This window comes from Podarcis gaigeae, assembly GCF_964106915.1.
Source record: "Podarcis gaigeae genome assembly, chromosome: 6".
NCBI lineage: Eukaryota > Metazoa > Chordata > Lepidosauria > Squamata > Lacertidae > Podarcis > Podarcis gaigeae.
Window position 1 is genome coordinate 57,625,987 of NC_139682.1, and position 15,907 is coordinate 57,641,893.

A 15,907-nucleotide genomic window follows, 5' to 3' on the forward strand; every position below is an offset into this window, starting at 1 on the left:
TGCCACTATCACCTCCCCACCCTGAAGTTTATAAAACACTACTACCTTGTCAAAGAACCTCGTTGTTGTATTATTTTGTACTATTATCACCTTTCAGTTACTGTCATCTAGCCTGGAGGCCATGCAGAAAGGTCTTCAGAATATATATATATATATATATATATATATATATATATATATATATTATACAAATATATAGAAATCCTGGTGTAACATAAACAGATAAATGATTCTTTATTTGCTGCAAAACTGGCTGCAGACTACAACTATTTCTCTGCCTCTCCCTTTAGCTGAAAGGCGTTGGCTCCTGAAGGTTGGATGGAGGGGCTGACCCTTCCACATGTCAGGATCAAGACAAGTGGTGACAGTCCCGAAACAGCAACTGTTGTACACCACCTCTCCCACTCCCTAAACCTTTCCTATATTTTTACTTTAGCTTAAAGTTCGAGATGAACTGTGGAAGCCCTAAATCACAACAATGTCCTTTTGTATCACGTGGGATTTCTGGCACTGAACCACCACAGGTGCCTTCAGCACTGAGAAATCCTCATGAGCATATCAGGCTGTCTGAAGACCTGCTCCTCCCAGCCACTTGGAAACAGAAAGCCAAGCATCTAGTGTTGTCATGGCAGTGAAGTTCCAGAGCTCTTGTCAGAAGCAATCTCCAAGAAGGAAGGGGGTTGTCCTCCTTCTGCTCCAAGCATCAGAGGATGGAGGAGCCAAAGAGATTCACAGGTGCCCCCTTTTGGAGTCAAACGGCAAGGTAAGGGCTGCTCCCACAGGAATCGGGTTGGTTTCTTTTTTCAAAATAAAAAAAAAGATTACACCTTCTCGAAGACAGGGCATAACTTGTGCTAGGGCTTATCAACGATCAGTCCTGAAAGACAGAAAATATAAGAGTCTCTGAGCATGTGGTGAGTGGCTTTCCCACTTGAGAAACCACAGCCATCCTTCCCTTAGGAAAAACACCAGAAGCCTTTCTTTTGGGAATTACAGACCTGGATATTCCCAAAAAAGCAAAAGAATTTTTTTTTGTATGCCATGGTGGCTGCAAGAGTTCTTATAACAGCAAATTGGAAGAGTGATAAAATACCCTAAAAGAAAGAATGGATTTCAAAATTAGTGGAATATGCAGAATTAGATAGCCTGTCTGAAAAAATAAAGAACAAATCAAAACAAGCATTTATTTCAAAATGGGAAGCCTTTAAAATATACTTGAAAAATAATTATCCCAGTTTAAATTCTGTCGCAGCATTTGAATAACTTTAGTAGCAGTTTTAAGTTTGCAGTGAGAGATAACATAGCTCAATCATATTTACATTTTGATCAAATGTATGGTGTAATGGCAGTAAACTAATGAAGATTATCTGAGGTAAGGAGTGGACGAGAAGTCGGGTCTATAGTAATAAGACCATTTTCAGTTTGTCATTTTGTGTTTAACATTGTGCTTAGGATTTTTTCTTTTTGATGTAGATGTTGTTGAGGATGTTGTTATTGTCTTTTTCTTTTATGTTCTTGGGATGCTGAATTTAAAAAAAATATGAGAGAGAGAGAGAAACCACAGCCACCCTTCCAGATTTCTGGGATTTTGAGCAGAGGGCACTCTTTGCTGGCAGCTTTGAGTAATGCAGGCATTTTGTGTTTTAAAAACCACAGTTCATATACCACTTGTGTTCGTGGTACAATGCTTACAAATAATTCACCATGGATTTTAATTTTGCAAGAAATGTAAGTTGTCACATACAAATATTCACACAAGTATGGATCATATACAGTTTCTGTCTTGTAGATCTGTATTTATCTTGGTTCAAAGTCCATGTAGACATGCCCTAAGTCACAATCCTACACAAGCAAACAAACATACCCCTGAACCTGCTCAGAACTGCATTGGTTCAAAGTCCATGTAGACATGCCCTAAGTCACAATCCTACACAAGCAAACAAACATACCCCTGAACCTGCTCAGAACTGCATTCTGCACATCACATCAACCTAGAACACAGATCCTTAATAGAAGAGAACTTCAACCGCACAAATGTACTCATAATAAGACATAATAGGGTTGTAGTTTCCTTCCATAGCGGGAGTGTGCAACCTGTGGCCTTGCAGATGTTTGACTCCATCATCCCAGAACATTGGCCACACTGGCTGGTGCCAATAAAACAATAATAATTATACTACTAATAATAATTTTATTATTTATTCCCCACCCATCTGGCTGGGTTACCCCAAAAACTTTGAGTGGCTTCCAGCACATATAAACGCATCATAAAACATCAAACATTTTAAAAAGGAGTCCAACAACATCTGCAGGGTCACAAATTCTATTACAAATGCTTTATCTCTGTAAGCACACCAGCTTGCCAGATGAAACAAACACCGCCTTTCATGTGCTGTTCTGGGGATCCTCCCAACAGCCCCTTGAACCAATTTCAGGGGGCAGGGGGGCATATAGGGGGAAGGATTTTAATGTAGATTACCCTGTGCCAGAATTCTGCAAGTCAGATCGAGCTCTGAAACAACCTCATACAGGGCTGGTCCTACTATTAGGCAGACAGGCAAGTACCTCAGGCAGCAGATGCTGGTAGCTAAGGAGTTGTGTGAAGGTGTTGAAGGATCAAGTGGCATGTCCTGCTGCCCTCAGGTATGATCGGGGGGGTGCTGCTCATCATTACCAGGCAGCACTGAAGTAAGAGTCAAGTGCCCACCTGCTTAGCTTCTGTATATGGAAGTGGGGGGAGGAAGGGAGGGAGGCACCATCTTGTCCTCCAGGCTCCAAGTCAGACAGCAAAACACCTGGACTGGTTCTAACCTTATAGACAGATTAACTGGAGACCAGGGCTTTTTCTCAGCTGGAATTTGCCGGAACTCAAGTTCCAGCACCTCTCAGGTGGGTGCCATTGCCCTTCTAAGAGAACAAGGGGAATTCTGGCACCTCTTTTTCTCGAATAACAGCACTGCTGGAGACACTGAGATGCAGGATCTGGATTTTGAAGCAGCACTCTGCATCATTCCAAACACAGGTTGGCTGCCTATATAAGCCATTATTGTGGTTATATAGCTAGAGTGTCAAAAATTGTTTTGAAAGCAACTGTGTTACATGACTTTGATTCAAATGGCCCTAGCAGGATCCTTCAGCTCTCCATATTTGTATTTCTCTGGCTAGATTTGATGTGTCAGCAATTTATCCAGATGTCAAGAGACCAAGTACTTACCTGCAGGCCCCATACACCAAAACGGTCTGCTCAGACTTGGTGAGTCTATATCTCAGGGTGCCTCACATGCACAAAGCAAACCTAGTCTTCAGTTTTACTGTATGCGTGGTTGAACAATATTTTTTTAATGTACAGTATTCCCTCCACCACCACCACCCCTACCCTGCATCTACTTTAGACCATCCAGAACTTTGTCTCCCACTATAGCTGCAAACTGACTATTTACAGAGGGACAATCTCTTGGGAGTTTGCTGTTGTGATGTCAAACTATTTCATTTGAGTAGTCTGCTCATAGAAGCAGTTGCTTGCATGCCACCCGTGTAGAGTATCATACAAGCCAATTTAGACGTACATTGCCTAGCCCTAGAGGGATTCCACTCCTTGATCATTCTAGAGCACGGTCAAGACATACTTGGCTTTTCTCTAATGAAATGGACTGGGACTCCGAGTCCTAATAGGAGTGCTCTTTTTCATGGTTCTATCCAGCCATGCTTTCCTTCAGGATATACTATTCCACCCCCACTTCAGTTTTTCTTTTCCTTTCCAACTGATACTCAACATTCTGTGGCTACTAAATGTGCTTGATCCTTCTTTTTTCCCCTTTTGGCGGATATTTTGCCCCCTGAGGGTCTGTTTTAATATCTTTTATAGTCAGTGCTTTTTGTCTAAAAAAATGTTTAGGGGTGTTCTCATTTTCCTACTCATATTGAAATACTGCCCCTCAATGAGGGCAAACTTCGATTCACAAAATGTTTAGGGGTATGCGTACCCCTGCATCCCCCCAGGAAATAGCACTGTTTATAGTTCTGGAAACCTCGGGGTCTCTCAAAGCATTATGACGCCACCTCCTTGTTTTTCATTGCCTGTGTTTTAGCCTCATTTCTGTCAGCATTCACAGCCCGAGTTTGCTATTGGAGAGGGTGAAAGTTGTCTTCTCCTTGAGCAGAAGGACGACGGCATCATATTGTTATGAGTTTGGGTACCAGAGTTTGTGGGTGCAAAGCAGCCACCATTCCTGAATTTAGTAAGTGTTAGAATTGAATCAATGCTTGTGGGCTGCCAGATGCTGGATTTAGCATATTAAAATACACGTCAAACCAGCTTCCCATGGCAGGTAAATCACCTGGGGAGACAGACTATTAAAAGAGGGCTAAGAGAAGGGACAGAGCCATCAAGAAAGCAACGGACTCTCTGGCAGCCAACAAATGGGAAGAGCCCCTCCCTGTGATGGTTAGTCAGAAGATAATGCCAGAGTTTTTGTTAAGAGGAAGTTTTAGGATTTCAGTTGGCTGTGGTGTGACCGAGGGGAAAAAAGTGTCAGTCTGTTAAATGCAACAAAAGGGTGGTCAAAGCGTTATGTGGATAGAGAGATTGAATCCAAGGCAGCAGCACTGGGAGAAACAGGACCCTCTGGGAGTGTAATGCTTTGAACCCCTCCTGTCAAAAACCTTAGAGGAATATTACCACAAGAAAGCTGTTACAAAGTAGAAGGGATGGTAAACAGTGGGTTAAATTTGAACTACTTATAGGTACATGTTAAATGGAAATCTTCATAACTGTCTCGGCACTGACCCCACCTATCCTCTAAGTCCCTCACCTGGTAGCATTACTTTTTGAAGGAAGGAAGAAACTTATGATACCCTCTGTTTCTCTCCTCCCCCCCACTCATTTTATTACTTGCTTCTGCTCTACAATGATAGCTCAGTCAGTAAAGCATGATACTCTTAATCTCAGGATCATGGGTTCAAGTCAAAGATTCCTACATTGCAGGGGGTTGGACTAGATGACCCTTGTGGTCCCTTCCAACTTTACAATTCTATGTCTTTCCCACTGGTGCAACTAACCTCATACCATTCCGTTCTAGAATATGAATTATGCTACGCTGGAAACGGAGTATTATGGTTTCATTTGTGGATGTCAGAGGTCTATTAATCAGTGATGTGGGTAGGTGGGTGGAGATCCAAGAGCAATATCTGTAATCTAACAGATATCAGTTGAGGCCTTCATTAGCATATTAAAATATCCTGCTGAAATGGGATAACTAATGCTGAAGGATACCCTTTGAACCAGGGTGCTTCAGAATGTACAGACTTTTCACCTAATAGTTTATCTAGCCCTGACAATGCTGTTTTTCCAAAGAACTGTAGCTATGCAAGCAAATGCAGAAAATAACCATATCTTCCTTTAGCACCGAAAATTAGGACCAGGCACCTACAGTATTGACTATGGAGGCTTCAGTTCTAGTCATCTGCATAAGAAGATGTCAAGCTCTAGTTGGGCGAAAGCCCAGGAGGCAGCAAGGCTCACCAAAATGCCACATTTCAATTTTAAGGAAATATGCAGCAGGGCGAAAGCTCTGGTGAGTGTTTGGCTTCGAGCTCTTTATTACATGTTGGTTAGTCAAGGGGTTAAAATATTGGCCAGTTTCATTTCAGATACATCCGAGGACACGGGCCCACAGTTTTCTCCGAGACTGGTATCAACTTTAAGAGTATTTTCCAAATGGCATGTGGTTTGTCTTTGTTACATAACCAAGAATGTTATCAGGAAAGGAAAGGCCCATCAAGCGTAACAATGGGCATCAGGCAAGTGTAAGGGGGAATCTTGTCACCCCTGTCTATTTCGCAGGCAAGTACGCGGGTGGCATTGTGGTCTAAACCACTGAGCCTCTTGGGCTTGCTGACCTGAAGGTCGGTGGTTCGTATCTGTGTGAAAGGGTGAGCTCCTGTTGCTCCGTCCCAGCTCCTGCCAACCTAGCAGTTCAAAAACATACCTGTGAAAGTAGATAAATAGGTGGCGGGAAGGTAAACAGCATTTCCATGTGCTCTGGCTTCTGTCACGGTGTCCCGTTGTGCCAGAAGCAGTTTAGTCATGCTGGCCACATGACCCGGAAAGCTGTCTGTGGACAAATGGCGGCTCCCTCGGCCTGAAGTGAGAGGTGCCACATGCCATAGTCACCTTTGACTGGACTTAACTATCCAGGAGTCCTTTACCTTAACCATAAACAGTATTATTTAATATTAATAAAATACTATCAAAAACTAAGTAGGAAGGAAGCAAAAACCAAAAAGATACAAAAGAGGTGCTTCCACTCTTCTATCTGCCAATTATATATAACACAGTTATTTCCAATATTTGGCATATACACTCCAGAATAACTCCTGATGAATTATGACATTCATATCTGAGCCTGGCTTCCCTAACAAAGGGGTCATGTACCAGGTCAGACCTACCTTTCAATCACCCCCACCCTAGTTTCTGCCACTAGCCAGGGGCACAATCTGCTGTGAAAAATAAAATAAAGCCTGGAGCTATGCTCCACCTCATTCCTGTGCTGCCACAAACGCCACATACCAGATGGCTGTTTTAAAGCTGCACATGCCATCTCTTAACCCTATTCACGTGCATCCTTTCTCTCTCCAAGAAAGCAAAGCTGGGTCCTGGGACTTATGAGTACTCAGATTTTCTACAACTCCAAGAGAAACGTCCACACAGCATTAGAGGAATATGTGACACCGGAGCAGTGAGATTTAAAGACCGCATCAGGGTAGGCATCTGTCCTTGTCGGAATGAATTGTGTGAAATGCAACATTCTTTGCGATTGGTTTTTGCCATATCTACTTTGAATTTGCTATTTTTAGTATAGTCTCCAACTTTGCTACCTGGATTGTGGGGTTTTATTTGTTTGCCTTGGTTCCTTTGATCCTGTCTTTCAAACCACCAGTTGTGGTGCAATTCCGTATTGATGCAAAACATATTTCATTATGCATTCCTGCCTCCATGATTCACATGGAATGGAAGATGTGTGGACAGCTGAATCTAGAGCCATTCACCATGCCAACATACTCCATTATGAAAATAATAGAGATTTTTATTAGAAGAAATTGTCTCCATTTTAAAGGAATCATAGAGTTGGAAGGGATGCCCGACTCTATGCTCATCTGCTTCAACCCCCTGCAATGCAGGAATCTAAACTAAAGCATCCATGACAGATGGCCATCCAACCTCTGCTAAAAAAGGAGAGTTGACAACCTACCAAGAACATTCGGTCTTTAAAACCTACGTTATGGGTCTAGGCTGAAAAGTAGGCTTAGAGAAACCACACCATGAAGCCACTGTCCCCAGTAATGTGAGCCTATGTCTCTCCAGAGGATCAAGAAAGGTGGGTGGGACTGCAGCATCAGCATACAGAAGTCAACCATTTGGGTTTTGTTCCTACTAGGGGGGTTACCAGAGGCGGACCGTGGGTTCTCAAATTACAGTGGCGTTCTGTGTGACACTAAAATTTGGCATCTTCCACCTCTCTTGCTCCGCTCTACAGCATTGTTGTTATGCCCCCAGCAGCACAGTGCCCAGTGCAGCCGAACTGGTCACACTACTTTAAAACCGCCTCTGGGTTTACAGTTGGCTCAACATCTAAAACCCCCTTGTTCTAACGTGTCATAAATGAGATTGCAGCCATTATGCATGTACTAATGGCTGCCATTGCTATGTGCTCCTTTCAGTGTGTACATTCCTCCTTCCTCCGCTCCTATCACCTGTAGAGTCTACCACCTGCTCATTACCTCAGGAGTCCGTAAGTAGGGGTGGGAAGCCTGTGGTCCTCCATATGTATTGGGCTCCCAAGTCCCATTATTCCCAGCCAGAATAGCCAACAGTGAGGAATAATGGGAGTTGTAGTGCTACAACAACTGAGCTTGTGTCGTAAAAAAAGAAAGGTTTTGATGTAGATGGAGAGTTGGCGTGGTGAAAGGCTCAAGATTCAGCTGTCCGCACATCTTCCATTCCTTGTGAATCATGGAGGTGGGAATGAAGGACAGATATATTGGCTGCCTTCCAACGGTTTTGTGGTTTAGCACCAGCAAAATAAAAATTATTCATCACCGGACTGACACATTTATGAAGCAAGAGTGACTCACAGTGGATTAGTAGGTGAAACACATTTTTTTAAAAAATACTACAACTCTTAACTGCTGGAAAGATTGCTTTGCCTGCAAAATACCTTTAATCGCAGTATTATTCATTGCGTTGTACTGATTTCTTTGTTCTGAACTATTGTGCAGAATTTCCAGGAATTGTTTTTGTAATGTTTTTCTATAATCAACATATTCCAAAAAGCCAGGTTTTTCTACCCTCACTTATGTCACAGTAGCAAAGATGATATCAATAGTACCACAAAAGGGAAACTGTCTTAAAGTATCAAAGGATATGGACATATGTAATACTCTTGTCTGTGCGAGGTTTTGGTTGTTTTTGTAGCTGATACAAATCTCAGTAAAAGTGTGTGTGTGTGTGTGTGTGTGTGTGTGTGTGTGTGTGTGGTTTTTTTAAAAGGGTGTTTTCTCATAGCACCTCCTCGCTCCTGAAGTCAAGGGAAGGCTCCTTGCCTTCCTACAAGAACCTGAGCTATTTCCTCCGCAAGAGGCAACTAGGAAGCAATTGGTAGACATGAAGAACCAGCTTATGTACATGTGGCAGAAAACAGCAAGGCAGGGATTAATAACCTGTGGCCCTCCAGATGTTGTTGGACTCCGTCAGCCCCAGCCAGTGTGACCCAGGGTCAGGGATGATGGGAGTTGTAGCCTAACAAATCTGAAGGGTCACACGTTTCCCATCCCTGATCTAGAGTTTTTCCTCTGGCAGGCCTTCTGTACCTTTAACAGCAGTGTGACAAGCAGAAATTCATTCTGTAGATTCAACTTTTCCCATTGCCCCATCCAATTGCTGGGGAAAGCTCCACCCTTTGAATGCCTGATATTTTCACACGAGCCCTACCAAATAAGAACTACCAGCCCAAGACTTCGCTAATAATTATTGAGTATTCCTCCTAATTAGTTTGCCAGGTGATTAGACGACACTAGCTATTTAATGAACATAGAGTCTGATTTGTTTGCAGGAAGGTTAGGTGACATGGTGTCATAATAAATGTGACTATGTATGTGCTTTCTAGTGCAATTCCCCATCATTTCTCTTAATGCAAAATGTCCAGTATTTTGGTAAGATGCACTTGGTGAGCAGGAGCTCAAAATCAACTATAATTGCATAACATGAAATTGCCAGCATGTGGCTGCATTCAGCTCAAAAACAGCAGCAGTCTCGAAGCACCATTGGAAACAATGTGGAGTCCAGATAAGAGATGGGCATTGCTCTGCTGTGGTTATGTTAATGCTCTCTCTCTCTCTCTCTCTCTTTCTCTCCACCCTAACATCCTAGGAATGTTATCCTGGCCCAGGAACCTATGGAAATCCTTATGCTGCCCTAGATAAAAAGGAAAAACGCTCTGTGACTGCACTTGGAATAATGGACAGTAAAACTTCAAAATGCTTCGCCTTTCCCAATGTGGCAAGTTTAGTTTCTTAGTTCTCTGCTTAGCTGCTCTCGATCTTCAAAGTCTTCCTCTTGAACTGGCTGGAGTTGGCTTGTGCTGCTGATACGGGATTGCATTCCCATGCCACACCTTTGGCACGGGATTATGATCCCATGTAGTTTCATACAACTACAGCCACATCAGGTCCAAGTCCTCGCCTATTCAACGCAACAGATGCTACACTTTTGCAAACTGCTTAAGAAGCCTCTCCCTCTCCCTAATACTTTCTTAATCCTTGATTTCAGGGAAGTGGTTTGGGACCTGGCACCTACAATATCAAAAATGGGGTGGATGAGATGCTGAAACGCGTGGTCAGCTTAAAAGGCCCTTATGAAACCTTCACAGGAGACAGGTCAAAGCCTATTGTCTGTGGGCATTATGCTACTGATGTATGTACGCTCATCTTCTTTGCTTGCAATTTTTTTTTAAAGCGTCATGTTGCTGGTTAGTAATTCAAGTGATAGAGTTGCCAGACTTCAGAGTGACTGGCAAAACATCAGAAAGTCCATGAACCTTCCCCACACTGCTTCTTTTAAGCCCCCAACTTTTGGAGTAATGGAATTAAAGAAGATTCTGATTGTCTTTAAAAAGAAGAAAATATAGAAACACAAAAAGAAATAATTTTGTATGTGTTAAATTTTGAAGTTTTGTGATCTGTCAGGTTCTGCTACTTGGAACACTGGTGATTCAGATGAAAAATGTCTAAATTATTAAACAGGCATTTGTAAGAGTTCAAATGTCTCCACTGCAATATTGTTTTTAATGTTTCTAACACTCCGGACCAGGGAGAGCAAACTATTCCGATTATATTGATGATTAAGTACTTATTTAGCATTTTGTCACAAGTGTTCCAATATACTGCATATTCCATTAATTATCTCAGCACCCTTACAACAAATCTTGTATTATACAATACTACAGATGGATCTGAGGCTGAACAATGCAAATAACTGCAGCTGTTTGGAGGAGGGTGGGCATAGGAAATCTTGGGGATGGCCCTTTCTTCTAAATTTTCTGCCAGTGATAAATATTGCATTGCTTTCCTTTTCCAAAATGGATAAATTTACAGGTTGAATGAAAACAGTATAGAAAAAGAAGCCAGTCAGCAGTGGTAGACGAAAAGCAGAATCAGGGCAGATCCTACAGTTCAACAAATTCAATTGCATTACGTGCATTTTAACTGTTGTAAGCCTACACAATGCATGTTGAAAATTCATTTTATATAAGATCATTGATACAATGATACAATCTTCCTTCAGATTATTGAGCTGGGGGGGGGGGTTGTGTGTGAAAATTATAACTGTATTCCATGAAAGAACAGCAACAAGAGTACCCTCAGGTGACTTCCTTCCTTCTTATTCTTTTGTAAAATTGCACAGATTTGATATACACATACAGTCATACCTTGGCTGTTGAACGGAATCTGGGTTTGCGGCATTCGGGAGCCAAAACATTTGAGTTGCAAGGCGTTTGAGATGCAAGGTACAACTGTATCTCCTTTCCTTGTTTAATATTTCTAGAAAAAGTCCATTGAACTGAGTGGCACCACACTGAAGAGCTTCCTGGAAGAACTAGAATCAAGGGATAAAAGGAAGCACGGCACTTTCGGCAGTCATGTTTGGAATCCCAAGTGCCCCTCCGATCGGATCTTCTGGGCCACTATCAGCCAGTGTCCACGTGAACAAGTAGGTGACTTTCCATTGCTTCTTGGTTGCAATCACAGTGCCAGTTTCTTCCAGATGGCCGGGTTGGGATGTCATGTGATGTGAAAAGGGTGGGTGGAGAACAAACAACAAAGAACAAACAGGCTGCTAGGGCAGTCTACTATGGGCCCCAGGCTTTCCAAAGAGCTGGACTAACTCCCCAGCTTTAGGTAGATGCCGAACTGCAGCTAATCAACCAAGCAGAGTTGAGGGCAACCAGCCATGCACCTGGAGTCTAGGGGTTTGGGGCAGAGTCCATTGTGAGATGTAAAGGTAAAGGTAAAGAGACCCCTGACCATTTGGTCCAGTCGTCACCGACTCTGGGGTTGCGGCACTCATCTCACTTTATTGGCCGAGGGAGCCAGCGTACAGCTTCCGGGTCATGTGGCTAGCATGACTAAGCCGCTTCTGGCGAACCAGAGCAGCGCACAGAAGTGCTGTTTACCTTCCCGCCGGAGCGGTACCTATTTATCTACTTGCACTTTGACGGGCTTTCAAACTGCTAGGTTGGCAGGAGCTGGGACCGAACAATGGGAGCTCACCCCATTGCGGGGATTCGAACCACTGACCTTCTGATCGGCAAGTCCTAGGCTATGTGGTTTAACCCACAGCGCCACCCGCGTCCCAGGCCATTCTGAGATAGCGTCAAATTAATATATGTTTTGGAGGTTGTGTTTCAACCTTTGTTTCATAAATGTCATAGGCATATCTTGCTCCAAGTACATAGAAGCCAGTATTTTATGTGGTGTCCAAACTGGTAAACACTCAATCACACAATATTGCTAGTCAAGTGAACAAGGGGAATCTCTAGCAGAACGTAGTGCTGTGTCTCTGGCTCAATGTAGCTAGCTGTATCTCCCCCAGGATGCTTTTCTATACTCTTTGTGCTGCTACACAACTGTTGCATTCACTGATTCAAAGTAATTTATTTTACTTGTTACAGTACCTGACAGGGCCAGGCTCATACGACATAAAGCCCATCAAGAGAAAAGAGTATGAAAATCAGCCACCGTTCTGGATTGGTGCAAAAAGATTTGACAGGAAAGCATACCGTCTGTTTGTTGGAAATGCTGTGAGTGGGAAATTATATGATCAGAGTTTTACTAAGAAAGACCGCTTACCGTAATTTTCCCAGTGGCAGAAAGGGAGAGAATTTGAATTCAGTTTGCATATAAAGGTGCAGCTACCTAACTTGCCCTTCCTGAAAAACTATGGAAAGCGAAACACACCCATCTTTCAAAATTTGCACTTCTCCAGATATTCCAGTGCAGTTCTCCTGCCAAGTAATGTATGTACTAAATGGGAAAATGAGAAACGGAGAGAAACCAAAATGGATCGATTTGCCTGTCCTGAGAAGGGGCTCAATGGAGCAATGGGCATCTCACATGAGCCCACCAGGAAGCATGGCAAAGGCACGAATGGTGAAGTGGCAGAGAATCGGATTGGTTGGAAACATTTCCTCTGCCACTGGCAAGTTGTAGGTGGGGCCACACACACACCTGGCCATCCCTGCCTTATACTTTGACCATGCTCCTATGTGTACTTACTTAGAAGTAGGACTATTTCCCCCCAAGCAAACACATTTAAGATCAGGAATTTTGCAGTGCTCAAATGAAATACTTTTGTCTCCACTAGGCTCAAGTGCCCCTTACTCTGTGCTGGGTTGAGGGAATCTATTTTAGATTGTTTGATAGTGTCGCATCCCTTTTGCTGATAGGCTAAAACTCCTTTTAGTAATGATGTGCCAAAGGGATGGCTCTGGCTCTGTTCCTCCTTCTCCTTGTGCCCTTTCTTGTATCATCTGCATTCATCTTTTCTGGGTTCCTGTGGTGAACTGGAACAAAGCTGGGAGGACTCAGTCAGCGAAAGCTTTCATTTGAAAGAGTTCACTTCCACTTAGGGAACAGGTAAGGACTCCCAGGCAGGGTTTGTTCTCTCTCCTTGATCCTGGAGAGCAGGGAACTTAAAAGAGGTCAAGAATGAAGGGCTCTTTCATAATTGATGGGGAACTTTGCTGGTGGTGATTAAGTGTCGCAGATAAAGTTGGCAGAGAACTGAACTTACCTGCCGGCGGTTCAAGAGTTTTTAATGCAACGGAGGAGCAAATCGTTTTGCTCTGGCCACTGGGACATCTAAAAAAAGCCTACTTCAGAGGGGCCTCCTCAGTGATCTGGGTTCAAATAGCCAGAGTTGGTGAAATGAATGAGAAGTCTTGTACACGTATGGAAATGAAAGAGGGGATTGATGTTCTCAAGTATAAAACATGCAAATGGAGTGTTGTTGATAGCCGGAACAGCCTCTCTCTGTTCTACTGCCATTCTTACCCCAAGGGGACGGGGAGGACCCTTTGCAGAGGCGATTTAGATGCATGGCCTCTCCCTACAGCAATTGTACTAATGGCAACATTGAAAAAGAGGCATAGCTCAGAAGAAGAGCCAGTGTTTGGCATGCCAAAGGTCCCAGGTCCAATGTTTGTCATTCTCAGTCAGTGGGTGGGTGGACTTTCACCTGAAACCCTGGACAGCGGCTCCCAGTCAGTGCAGACAGTGCTGAATTACATGGGCCAATTTATTTTTTAGGCAACTTCCTAACAGCAGCAAGGGAGAAGGCTTTGCCCCCAATAAAAGGCTAGGTGGGTTATGGAACATTTCCCTCTAGCAGGGCCACTGACATTTCTGGTGACAGGAATCCCAGTGTGAAATCGTGGGGGGGGGGGCTGTTGGAGGACTAGATGGAATGGCCTAATATAGGGTCAAGCCATTGGTATATTGTCCAAATAGATTGGTTTGAAATCATTCTACTCATTAGACTAATCCACTGCACTTATAGAGATTCGTGAACAAGTGGAGTGAGCCTTTGGATTGTGATGTCAAAGCCTTTAAGGCTATGTTCACAATTCTTTCAACCCATTCTCCCTTTGAGAGGATCAGAAGTCTTCCTTTAAGACATGTGGGGGGAGTCTGTGGCTCTCTGTATGTTGAACTACAACTCCCATCAGCCCCAGCATGACCAATGTCCACGGACGATGGAAGTTGTAGTCCACCAACATCTGAAGGACCTTATGACAAGATATGTAGATACAGTATATATTGGGTATCAATGAGGTGGATGGCTGTTCCAGTGTTATAAAGATGAGAGGTGGTATCATCTTCACTATAGTGCAGCTGAACATTCATGATGTCACTCACAAAAATCAGAAAGTCTCAGACATAACAGGGAACATTAACAAGCAGTTGTGAAAGTAGTCCAAACCTGTGCATTTTGCACTTCTACTGTCTAATGCCAAAAGGGGATTTTGCACAGAGGGAATGCTGAATGCCCATTCATCTCCCCAGCATGAGCTTACTTTCATTCCATTGGCCAGACAAGAAGTGGATGCTCAAGGGCTTTACAGATCTGCATCTCAGGATACCCAAAGCTGCTCCTTGTCTGCTTTCCTGTTTATAGAACCCAGTTGGAGTTGGCCGCTATGATACTATGAAACATGAAAAATACCGAAAGAAGATCAGATACCGTTCGCTTTATATGAATGATACACAGCGTTACCTTAGTAACCTGGAGAGGGACAAGTGCTTACAGTAAGTAAAAAAATTACAAAACACAGAGGAAGCAGCAACTTCTAAGTTCTAGCAGTACCTGAAATTGTGCTTGAGCAATTCATTCGAATTTGTACACTTGGCCTAATTTGCATGCCTTGTTTTGGATGACAAGTTTTGATTGTAACTTAGTTTTAGAATTTGGAAACTTTTCAGGATCTAGAATAGTAATAGAATTGGGCTTGTGAAATGTTGAGGATTTGGCTCAGGCCAGTGAGACAGGAAGCGTTTAGAGTGAAAATGTCTCATGTGTAGATAAAAAGATGTTGCCCATTCTGCTTCCATAAGGCTAAACAAACCAGGGGAACAATAAACTAGAACCCAGAAGGAGTGGAGCTTAACTAGAATTCCTAAAATTAATTCTTGAATTGGGTGCAATTTCCAGCTCATTTGCATCTCTTTGAAGGTAAACATTTTGCGGGCTTACTCTTCTAACAATTCAATCCTCTTTTTCAGGGAGAGGATTACGCCTGTTAATAAAGGCCTCCAAAGACTCTGTTAATCTACCTGAAGACTCATTGCTTCCTGAAACATAGTTAAGTCACCAGGTATCAGCTGCATTTCTAGTTAATGTCCATAAAAAATCCTACCAAGAGGACACAGACACCTCAACATTTGCTATATCGTATCCCGTACCCACCTACAATCATTTCTTGGTAATTATGTATAACACTCAAATCAAGACACTTGGTGGAATATGGTTAATGTGTTTTTTGAAAACCAGCATGCTGATGTAATTATATCAATATTAAAAATGCTAGACACAAACTGAACTGCTTACTGTTACAAGTAGTCAACACCAGCAAAAAATAATAATAATTGTACTGGTCAGTTGTATGAGTAAAGAAATCACAGTTTGCAGTTGCTACTAGTTCCTCCAAATATTGCAGACAATCAGGGTCAGGTGTTTTTAAAGTGCCTCTCCTCTGCCAGGGAACTACCTGGAAAGTCTGAACGCGTATCAGAAGCACCAATACATGCTGGTTGATGGTGATGGAGGAGGAGGAAGAGCTTCTTGGCTCCAGTG

General features: G+C 43.0%; 1 protein-coding gene across 1 annotated transcript; it reads left to right on the forward strand.

The window, feature by feature from the left end:
* The first annotated feature begins 9 nt into the window (after nt 1–9).
* CIMAP2 (ciliary microtubule associated protein 2) lies at nt 10–15,648 on the forward strand. Its single transcript, XM_083742722.1, has 11 exons — nt 10–131; nt 291–763; nt 3,166–3,253; nt 5,403–5,573; nt 6,639–6,761; nt 9,428–9,556; nt 9,827–9,970; nt 11,102–11,266; nt 12,228–12,356; nt 14,732–14,862; nt 15,337–15,648. Exons 2-11 carry the CDS (start codon nt 711–713, stop codon nt 15,380–15,382), a joined length of 1,179 nt encoding a protein of 392 aa, XP_083598848.1. The 5' UTR covers nt 10–131; nt 291–710; the 3' UTR covers nt 15,383–15,648.
* Nucleotides 15,649–15,907: the final 259 nt, after the last annotated feature.